This window comes from Ixodes scapularis, unplaced genomic scaffold (genome assembly GCF_016920785.2).
Source record: "Ixodes scapularis isolate PalLabHiFi unplaced genomic scaffold, ASM1692078v2 PGA_scaffold5__190_contigs__length_132052651, whole genome shotgun sequence".
Taxonomy (NCBI): domain Eukaryota; kingdom Metazoa; phylum Arthropoda; class Arachnida; order Ixodida; family Ixodidae; genus Ixodes; species Ixodes scapularis.
The window spans coordinates 54,273,833-54,285,399 of record NW_024609880.1 but is presented as its reverse complement, the minus strand read 5'-3'; the positions used below and the strand labels follow the sequence as shown (position 1 = coordinate 54,285,399).

General features: G+C 45.9%; 1 protein-coding gene across 1 annotated transcript in view; it reads left to right on the top strand.

Annotated features, from left to right (window-relative positions):
• Positions 1-6,880: 6,880 nt before the first annotated feature.
• Positions 6,881-11,567, top strand: part of LOC8033507 — a gene marked incomplete at its 3' end in the record, with an annotated part of 37,676 nt that continues 32,989 nt past the window's right edge. Inside the window, 1 exon segment of the mRNA XM_040213151.1 lies at positions 6,881-7,353. Coding sequence (XP_040069085.1) covers positions 7,046-7,353 — 308 coding nt within the window.

Genomic DNA, 11,567 nt, shown 5'->3' with positions numbered 1-11,567 from the left:
CGCTATATTGTGAGAAGCTTCCTGGGTACATGCAGTCTGTGCTGCTCTACCGCCGAAGTTAATTTCCGTCCTTATTAAGACAGAAACACAAAAACTGAAACGCGTCAAATCATTGCCGCCTTGTGGTACGCATGTGGAAATATTCGAAGTTTATAAATGTTTTCCGTGCAATAAGTTTGCAAAACGTACTGTTTTGGAAGCCTAAACGATTTCGCTGCGTTGAAGGTCTATTTGGGCGAGATGTCGGGCAACGTTAAGCAGGCTTTCTGCGAGGAACTGGTGCAGTGTGGGGAAGCAACAGTCTCACAGAAAATGCCTCTGTAGCAAGTGCACAACGGTCACTGCCTCTTCTAAAAAGTGAGAAAAACACCGTTTACACTCCCCGTGTGAAAGGCGTTGCACATTTTTGTAACATCTGGTTCTAATAACGTTAAAAAAAACTACTAAACTTGTCCTTACAGAGGGAACGTCGACGGAGTCAAAACTCTCGTTCCAAAAAAAAAAAAAAAAAATCAGGAACATTTTATCTATATGTCTGTCACTAGTAATTTTTATAGATTACAATACGGCGTTTGATTGCATAAGTCATTAGATGCTACTTGACAAATTGAACTGCTGTGTAATACGTGGACCACTATACTATTCTCTTTTAGATTCATAATTAGAGACTCGTCAACAATGGATAAACATCAATGAACGTTTATCTTCACTTACATTCATCACTCGCGAATTTCCTCAAACAATTATTCTACGTATTTCTCTTTTTTTTTTCTTGCTTTTCAATGCTTTTATACACGATGTGGTGATTCTTTGCAGTGTTACAGAGGCAGCCTAATCATAAAAACTTGATCATTTTGATAATCCCCGGTCCCACAAAATGTGTCATACGTGCATAAACGAGTGCGTTATTTTTAGTAATGCCAGGTTACAAACAGGTTTGGGTGGTTTCATACGCGTTGCACGCACAACACCCTCGTGTGTTCACCGGGCTTATCAAAATGACCAAGACAAATGTAAAGTTGTTCAGGAGTGGAGTGGTCCAGGGTGCGTGTAGTGACCCGAGCTCTTAGTGCTCTTAGATTGCGAGAAGCTCCTTGTCGAACGAACAGCTTCTTCGGCACTCGAGGTTTAGATCTAGCACTTTTCATCCGAGCACGTTGTAAACGTGCTGAATCAGGAGTGGAAGAAGGTCGGGTTGATATACCCTAGGTGGAGCAAGGAGGTCTATCGCGCCCGATAACTTGGCTGATGTGCTAAGTGCCCATTGGTGCGTTATCCATTGGTACGTTATACCTGCCCCGTGACATCATGGGATCACGTGGGGACCTACGCTTCGTGATTCGGGAGCCAGCTGCGGGAGCCAACGGTTCCCACGGGCTTGGTCCTGCCGCTTGTGCTCTCTTTCGCCTCCTCCTTATGGTAAAGAGCAAGGGTGTCGAGTTGAGTGCGGGCCACTTGGTCCGAGAATTGGTTCCCACTGAGCCGCTTGGTAAATCTCGCTTGTCACAACTAATTACGCCCGATTATGATTGCACATAATTAATTATGACTAAGAATGTCTTCTCGTTTGATGCTTACGCGTCGACTTCTAGGGGCTGTGCATATGCATCAACTCCAGCGTAACGCTTTTTGCGTAAAATCCAGCCCACATACAGATTTTGTGTTAATAAACTATGTACTCGCCCAGTCTGGTATGTGCTCTGAGCTAAAATTTTCTATAAATTGTGCCTGTCTTGATTATTCTGAAACACGCGGCCAGTGTATCAGAACGATCGAGACAAGTTCAAATTTGTCTGCGGTGTTCTACGAATCGGATTGCGACGTAATACGAAACGGTGCGCCGCTACACAGGTTTGGGGGTGGAGGGCCGCGGAGGCAAATGTGGGGCCTAATTGCTTTTCGTTTGATTTGTTTCTTTCATGGAAGACGGGCCAAGACATCTCTGCCTTGCTAGGTACTAGGACATCTCTGCCTTGCTAGGTACTAGGACATCTCTGTTTTGCTAGATACTTTAGATTTTTTAAACTCCTAGTTAACCAAAGATCACACCCCTTGCTCAGGGGGCCGGAGAGGGGGGGGGGGGGGTGGGGGGGGCGTTAAAAAATACGCTGTCGCGTTTAAAATTCCGTAGAGTGCTGAGGTTAGCATGGGCTGAAAAGAAAATATTGTAATTTCCACTTACAAATTGTCATGTCTGCTTCTCAGAGAACATGATTGCTAAACATGTACTTTTTCAGATATGCCGTTAGGCATATATACTATATTGCAAAAGTTTATGAGTTACCTAATCGAACCACTTTGGGTATGTTAGACAAAGAAACGTGGAACGTACGACAATCGAAATAGATCCTCAACATTCTGAAACGTTCGCACCTTTCTTCCTCTCTCGGTTGCTTTCTACGAAAATTGTAAATACTGATTTCAACCAAACAACTGCAGAAATCATTATATTTACCGGAAGTACAACAGATATTAATAACTAATAGCGGAGTAATAACAAATACCAGTTAGACGTTGTTATTCATTATCCCGACAGATTTTTTTTTCCCGTTGAGTCGTATGAGCAACCTTCGCAATATCTTGAATTTGTGCCCACCCTAAAGAAGAAACGTTATAATCCCGACGATTCTATGATGTTACTGCACTCATAGCACACATCAAAATTTAAAAAAAAAATGTGTTTTTTTTTTTTTTTTTTATAAATATTGTTGATTACTTCAAAAAAAGAAGAAAAAAAAAGGAACGTACCGCAATGTAGCCTGTGTCTCCGTTTTATGGGTGGAGGTTAAATTTTATTTTGAATAAGACAAAAAGAAAATGTCTTCATCAGTCTAATAAATTCGATGAGCAGACAATCTGTCATGCGTGCATTATGCGTGACTTACGTTTTTCTTTGGTTTTTTTTTTTTTTGTTTTTTTTCTTGGTTTTTTTTTTGCTTGTGTACGGAGCGTTTTGGAGTGGTTTCGTATGCTTTGGACGCACGACACACTCATACACTCCCCCAGTGTATGAGAATGTTAAAAAAAGGTTGAACTTATTGAGGAACGGTGACGTCGTAAGATCACGTGGGGAGCGATATGTGCCTTCTCTCCAGGTTCGCGACATCTTTCCGGCACTCTATGACCCCGAGAAAGCTCCCCACGTGACCTTACAACGTCACGGTTCCTGAAAAAATAGAGAGAAAAATAAGCAATGAAATCGCTTCCAAAAAAAGGAGGGGGGGGGGGGGGGGGGGGGGGGAGGCGGTGTGCGTTATAGCAAAATTTATACAAATTAAAAAAAAGGAGGAATGACGAAATGTTAGGCTAGGTGGCGGAAGCTGCCGCCCGTTACAAAGGGTATAGCCATTAACATTCATCCATGCATCCTTGGGCGCCAAGCGTGTGAGTGAACCCGAGCCCTCACCGAAACGGTGACGCAGTGCTCGTTCTCGATACGAGCTGAAGCGAGTTCACGCCGAATGTTGGCCGACTCCTCCTGTCTAATAGGTACTCAGAGTACGTGCTCAAACGATGGCCGACTCGGATAATTAGCGCAGCAGTTAACAGATGGCGCGTACTTTTGAAAGTGTATATTGTGACTCAGTATGGGCTGCCTTGGCCCACGTGTAAAGGCTGGTTTCCACACTTGCGACGGTCGCGTTCGCGCGCAACCGAAACAACCGCAGTAACCGTGCCTCATAGATTGTTTCGGGAAGCCACACCTCGTATCGCTTGCCAGGCAATGTGTACGGCGAACACTTGTCCCGGCGACTTTGTCGTTACGGTCCTTTCGGTTGCGTGCGAACGGGACCAACGCAGATGTGTGAACCCGCCTTAACGACTCTTCGTTTGGTCACACTGCTCATAGACATTATTCGAAAGACAGTCTGCGAACAGATTCGAACGCGAGTCATACGAGATCCGTGCTTTGAAATTCGAATGTCGCACGACAACGAGTTCGAGGAGAAACTTCGCACGCGGTATTCGAACCACGGATATCACGGTGACTGATGTCTGGCAGACTGTCTTTTGTATGACCGCTCCTTTACGCTCGAGCGCAACGCTTTACGCGTAAAATTCAGCCCTCAAAACGCATTTCGTGTTAAACTACCGACGCGAACGTCACGACGGCCAAAAACATCGTCTGGAGTCGGGCGCGCTTCGTCGGAGCGGCCGGAGCAGTGACCAGCGAGACCTGGCGACCGCGGAAGAGAAAAGGTCCAAGGACCCCCGACCCACTTGCTCGGGCCCGCGATCGAAGCCGCGACCCAGACGCCGGCGGAGGGCCGACGTCGGGGAACGCCGAGGGATTCCCCCAGACGGCCGCCAGACAAGGAGCGGCCCAAGCCGAGACGCGCCGGGCCGAAGTCCGCTCCGTCCCGCCGAGCTCTCGTTCACGGACTAGCGCGCGCCGCAGATCCTTCGGACGCGCTACGTGGGAATCGCCCGTCGACCTGCTTCTGGCCCGCGTGGACTCGATGAGCTCCGTGACGGTGCACTTTTGACTGTTTGATTGGCAATAACGGCTTCGGCTGGGCTTAAAGTGAAGCGGAGTAAAATCACCTGCTATGGGCTGCAATCTTTATTAACCGGGTCGTTCAACGCGTCCTGAACATGCGCACTGGCCTTTTTCTGAAAAAAAAAATCAAACATATATATTAAACATTAAACACTTAAGCGCCGCGCACGCGTCCCCAGTAGTGACTCGACATTATTACCCATGCGAGAAAAGCTGAGTCACTGTGCTCTGGACGCACGGGCAGCGTCTGATATTGCGCAGATGAGAGCTACGGCTTATGCCCAGACCGCCGTTCCACAACCCCCTACATTTTACTTCAGCTCAAGCCCAGGCACAGCCGAAGCCACGAGGTAATGGGACCAACCAAGCATCGTCGAAAGTGCAAGTCACTGTGCCTTTTATGTTTGTGATTGGTTCAGCTATGATAGAACTTGTACAGAAACACGACGAACACGATGATTGTGCGCTTTTGACGCTGTCTGGTTGGTCCCATCAGCTCGTATCGGTTGCGTTAAGGCGAAGCGAAGTATGCGGAACACAAGTTCATCTGCTTCTTTTGCACGGGCTGTGATGACGTCATAATGCCGAGCTCTGACTGGCTCTGATTGGAGGATAGTGGGTAGACCTCAAGGCTGCTTGCTTAGAGGCCTACCCCCTATTTTCAATCAGAGCCAATCACAGTTCGGTGTCTTCTCCGCATAGAATCGTCAAACACATAGGTATCGGGGCGTAAGTTGACGGAGCGCCCCCCCAGTGGGACTTTCACGAAGGTGAGTCCGCCTTTTTGTCGCTCAAGTCCAATCGGTCGCGCTCCGCGAACTTTCTCCGCCACCTCTGTGTTTGACGAGTTTATAGAGGCCCAGTAGGCAAAGGTTCCAGCACGGAAGGCGACGATTGGAATGGTTTAAAGGACGTAACCGCGGCTTCAGTATATTTACATGAATGCCGTGGGCGTGAGCTAGATGCCTAAATCCCGATCGTTAACAGCGTCAGTTTCAAAGAGTGCTTTTCTCTGCAATAAAGAAGAAAACGGTTTTTTCCCCCTCTAATGCGTATTCGTTGTTTTCTTCGCGATTCAGTTTTCAATGAAACCAGAGAGAATACTTGGAGTAAGGTGTGTAGTTGGGCGAGTCGGGGCACAATGAAAAAAAAAAAAAAATAAAACCGAGCAAAAAAGGACGCAGGGACGAGTGGAAAACGCTGTGTTTGTGTGTGTTTTCCCCTTGTCCATTTTTGCTCTGCTTTTTTTTTTTTTTTTTAAGCAATACATGTAGTCGTGTTTATCATAAGAGAAAGTAAATTGGCCAGCCTTCGAAGGACTCTAGAACGAATGTCACGGGATATGGAAGCGGTCACGTTTCATCAGAGTTTGTTGCTGTTTATAATCAGAAGTCCTTCGTAGAATCCGCTACACACAAATCAGTCAAACAAGACTGTGCTAGCGCTGCTCAGTACGACAACTGCCGTAATCCTCGATAGAGAGCTAAAAGCTTATCCTCGGACAAATAGCGTACACTTGAAAGTTTTCCAAGACTTTATCAAATATAATTGCATAGAAGGTAATCGACGATGTAATAAAGGCGTTATCGCTGATAATGCCGAAGCCACGACGCCTTGGAAGGTTTCATATTGACGTACTTTTCCGTTTACCACATATGCCTTTCTATCTAAAAGATTAGGCATAATAAACAACTTGGCGTCTATTTGGTTCAAAACAGATTTCAAGTTGGTTGTGAAACAACACTTTATAAACCTGTTACACGTAAGAAACGTACACCTATTAAATAGAAGGAACAATTTTAAAAAATATGAAGTAATTTAAGGGCCATAATTCGAATGACTTCTGACGTAAACAACTTCGCGAGGGTATTTAAAGTAGACCGTCCAACGTTCACATCGTTTTGTGCAAGCAGGCGGTCGTCTCAGTCTTCAGACAAACAAGAGGAAATATACGCGTGTAAACGCAGGTAAAGAACGAGCAAAAAGCGTCTTCGCACGGTCGTGCTTTTGGCAGAGTTGGGCCACCAGTGCCCCAGTTTGACGATGCCGAGTTGACAAGAAAAGGAATAGAGGTACGTGAAATAGATGTATGTCAATAATGTATTGCCCTGCTAGGAAAGTGCAGCAGATGAACCAATGTCCAAAGGGCCCCAAACGCTGTCGGAAGGCCTTTTCAGCGTATAACACGGAAGAGCAACGGCGAAAGCGGGCAGCGCCGGCAGTCCTGCCCCACACCGTCCCAAACAAACGAACGGACAGCGCCAAAAACCACGGACTGCGCCAAAAACCAGCCGCCGCCTCCGGCGGGCAAGAGCACTTTCAGGAGAGGAGAGGGTCTTCGGAGAGGGGGAGGGAGGGGGCGCGGCAGGAGGGGGCGAGGGAAGTCGGCTATAAGACGCTCAACGTCGAAACCGCCACACCAGAACTCGGCCGCCACTGGGTTCCGCTCCGACCAAGGTCTTGTCTCGAGCACCTCTGTGCCACGCCTGCCTTCATCCCTCCCCGCACAGAATCCACGTCTCGGGGCCCTTCGGACCGTCGAGAATGGCCATCTCTACGTTTCGCCTTAGCATCGGGTGTCGATGTGTTCTGGGCCTGGTGCTGCTGACAGCGGTCGCACCGTGGTCTTGCACCGTGGCCACGGGAACCTCCGGGGCGACCTCGGCCTTCTGCGGCAACGAGACCACGGTCCCGCCGGCGATGCAGATGCTGTCTCAGACGCCCCTGGACCGGCTCAACGCCTCTGCCGTGCAGATGCTCCAGAGGAGAGCCGACGAGCTGTCCAACGCCGTATCCAATACCAGCTTTGCTGAGTCCAGGAGCAACGTTACCGTTTACGAGATTCGACACAGGTGAGCTCGACGGTCCCACGTCCTAGGCGACCCCTGCGCAGATGCGGGTGATAACAAATCAAATGATGGTCAGCGTCTTAATAAGATAACTTTATCTTGAGTATAGAGCGATGTCTCTGACTCGCGCACAGAGCGCGATGTCCCTGTGAGTCGTATGTTGTTTATACACAGTATCGGAGTGTTGGCAGTCTGTTGAACATCTCGCTGCCTTACTTAACCGCAGACTACGTGTGTGGTCAGTCACTTTGGTCCGCACAGAAAATAAAATGACGACGCTCATAAAATTACTTTTGTTGAAAATTCGAGATGCATTGGGTAAAATAAAACCAACTGGGGTTAGTTAGCTACACATAGCACAAAAACACAGCGCAAGAGACAAGGACTAGTAGGGTGGCGCTTGTCCTGTCCTCTCCTTTCACTAGTCCTTGTCTTTTGCGCTGTTTTTCCGTTCTGCGCTATATAATATTAGTCTCGTCATTGTTGCGTCAACTGTTTCTCGAGTAAAAGTTGCATATGACTTAGCACAGCAGTTGATTGTAGGGCGTTTGCCGATATCCTTTATGGGTAGAAATAATATTCTTAAACTTCTAACGTCAGTAAACAGAAAATGGTCGTGAATGGCCAATGCGCGAGATCTAACGCTCGCAGCACGCAGAGAGAACGTTCGCGCTGTAAAACCCAGGGATCCTGGGCTCAATCCCCACCCATGCCCATTTCGATCTGGATGAGCATCGTACCGGCATACGGTCGTGTATCACTACTACGTGATGCACGTTAAAGACCCCAGGCTAGCGGTTGTATTGCATTAGCAAATTTTTCACATCTACAACTGAGACATCAAACGCCAATCGAGACTGATTAACTTCTTGCTTTATAAACATGCACACAACATTATTTTAGATCTAACGGTACGCGTGCAACATCTTGCAATCAGTTTAGAGCGCGAAGGCTCCTGGAGGACTGCAGTAAGTGAGCCCTATACTTTCATTTCGATTGTTTGGTATATTGAAAGTTGAGGGCTTCAAAGCATTTGTTGTACCTTAAGATTGATATGTAGCGCCCCAAAGGCTCAAGTAGCAAGTTGCAAGGAATTACAAGACATTATGGATGCGGGAAAACCAGCAATCAAAAACATAACTCTGCTCATGCACCTCCACATACCAGCCCAGCCTTCTCCTTTCTGATATCGGCACTAGCTCTAACATGCCAGAGTTCACCAAGTGAGAGTTAACCGAAACTTAGTAATCCTAACAAACCGACAACCTCGGGGACACTGTCTATTGTAAAAACAAAGGTGTCTAGTAAAACAACAAAATAATTACTAATAAACTAAAAGCCAATAGAAAGCTTACAAAAACTCGTCTTATCCGCAGCTTAAGGGAAGCAATCCAAAGGATAGGCCTTTGTGAGCACTGAGCACCCAAACTTACGTGAAAGCGAATTGCTTTCAGCAAGTTATGTAGCTCCGAGCACACTGACCCACTCATCGCGTTGTACCCTTCAAGAATACTGATGACCGTTTGCCATTCTTCTCAAACTACGTTGTATAAGGCCGGAAGCAAATTTTCTGTTATTTTTATGGTTAGGAAATGATGCACAGGCACGACACAGGCCGAACAAGCATTCGGCCCCAGTTTATGTTTTCCTTTCACAACTGAAAGGCTCTCATCAACACTACAAGTTGGATGAAGTGTTCTGCTATGGGCACAAACCTAGGATGTGAAATTTGGTATTCGTCAATATCGCACTTGGGCAAAATGGCGAGAAAAAAATAAACACTCTTTTTCATAAGCCGGGGGAGCACAAAATGTTGCTCTTGTTGTTTGCTGGTTTTATGACGCAAGAGCTCCCGCGGCCGTACTGCGCCAAACTAGGTCAATGCACAGAATGTGTCCCACGTGCATTATGCGTGCGTTATGATTTGTTATGTTTGGTTACGCGGAGCTTTGCGTTGTTTTGAATGCGTTGCACTTCATGTGAAAACTTAGCAGTGACGTAGCCTAGGAAACCCCCTCCCCCAAGAAAAAAAAAAATCTGGCTACGCCACTGCACGTTAGGTTTATCGGAATCATCAAGACAAGTGTAGACTTATTCAGGAGGGTGTGTGAGGAGTGTGACTTAGGGGGAAGGTTTCCATGGGTTCTGCTTCTTCCGTGGGTGCGTGTAGCACATTAAGTTCTTAGTGCTATTGGATTGCAAGAAGCCCATTGGGGTAACTGAACTAAGCGCAAGGGGAGGAGGTTTACTGCGCTCGCTACGCTATCGCGACGTCGTACGCCCATTGCGCTATCCGTTGGTGCGTGGTGATTTGACGTGCGATGTTCCGGGAGCTCGTGGGGAGGCTTCGTCATTCAGGAGCCAGCTGGGCGCACCGACGGTCGCCTGTTCAAGCAGGCCCCTGTGAGTTATACTCAATTCTTCGGTTTGCCCTTTTTTTTTTTTTTTTCTTGTATGGCGTCGGGCTGAGAATCGCACCGGCCGGGTTGGATTGTCACCTCTCGCCTCAAACCGAGCTTTATATATATGATCAAGAATGCCTTCTTAATGCATATGATTGCCTGCCATGATCGGTGTTGACTTTATGTTGCCTTCTCCCGTGTGTAACATTTTTTCGTCACACCTGCGCGTAACGCCTTTCAAATAAAACCCAGCGCATAAACACATTCTGTGTTAAAATTGGCAGCGTCCTTTGTCGTTAAATTCCTTGCATGTAACGCATTATTTAGGGCGCGATCGATTTGTTTAAAACATTTGTTGTTACTAAGACTTTTTTTTTAGGAAAGGGAGGGGAGAGGTGACGACCGGAGGGGAGGCAGACGCAAAAGGCCACAAAGCCTGGCGAGACCTCTGCCTCGTGACAGTGCAGGTCAGCCAGCAATCAGGCCGTGCACAAAAACAACACCTAATTCGTCTTTCGAGAAAGTTGTCGGAATAGGTTTTCCGGAATATATGGTTTTTACTTTGTTATTGCCAGTTTACTCATAAACTACCATCACTCGCCACCAAAAATTCGTTAACGTTTTTTTTTTTGTTTTTTTTTTCAATTGTGATAGTTCCTATTACAATTCATTATGAAAATGCATTATGAAAAATAAATAAAATCATTTTTAAGAGTAAAATAAATCCGATGTATTTGACTGAAATCAAATTTAGCAGATTTGAATCACATTAGTTTGTTTTAAATCACTGTAACTAAAGAAAGTGATTCTTTATCTCTAAATGTATTTTTAAACATTGCAGAATTGATCAATCCGTCCGATCACTAAAAGCTATGCGGAAGGAACAAATTACTGTAAATTTCAAATATAGCCCCCACGATACAGCTTTACTTAGTTTTTTAGTTTTGAAAAAGCTTCAATTGCTTTTTTTTTTTTCTATTGCGCCCTGAATTGTTTGCAGAGTGACATAAGTTCCTTTGTATTTTTCGCTTTCGCTTTCTGATTTTTTTGCAGTAAGACATTATGTAACTGGCGAACAAATTGAGAGATAGAAAGAAGCATCGATAAACACTTGAATCTGCCCAGAAGAGCACCACCTTTTACTCATTTTCATCCTGCTATAAGTATTTCTTGATTTAAATACAAAACAAGTGCACATATGAACATCGAACAATAGACGAGCTGCGAATGCAAATATTTTGGGAATTCAGTGTACCGGAAAAGTTTGATTTCAATTATAATTGGAAAACCGGCGCGATTGTAGATCACGAATAAATCACGCTTTAAATCATCATGATTTTTATTCTCCACCCTGCTTAAAAACCTTTCCAAATACACGTGTGTTTTTTGTTTTTTTAGCTTCCGATGAATTGGGTGCAAAAAGGAACAAGAGTGGTGAAAACTATTTTAATATACAGAGAATGCAGGCACATACTCCAGCTACTTTTCCGCATAATCATGACCCAGGTTTAGGCAGTCATTACGACGTGGAACAAGCGTTTGGATGCTCGCCCCGGAAAGAGGTCAACAAGACTGCCAGTCGCCACAGGTGTTTTTTTCATGACCTTCACCATTAAGGACGTCCGTTCTTCCAGGAGCTTCATGCAGTTTCCTCCATAGACATTACACGTCCATGGCGAGGGATGACTGAGTGACTCAGAACCCCGACAGAAACCTTCTGAGTGGAGAGCGTCCAAGAGCCTGCAGCTAGCATTCATAATAACTACCTTAAACTGTGCAGTATTTGTTATGAATAAGTGTATCTAAATTGTGTAT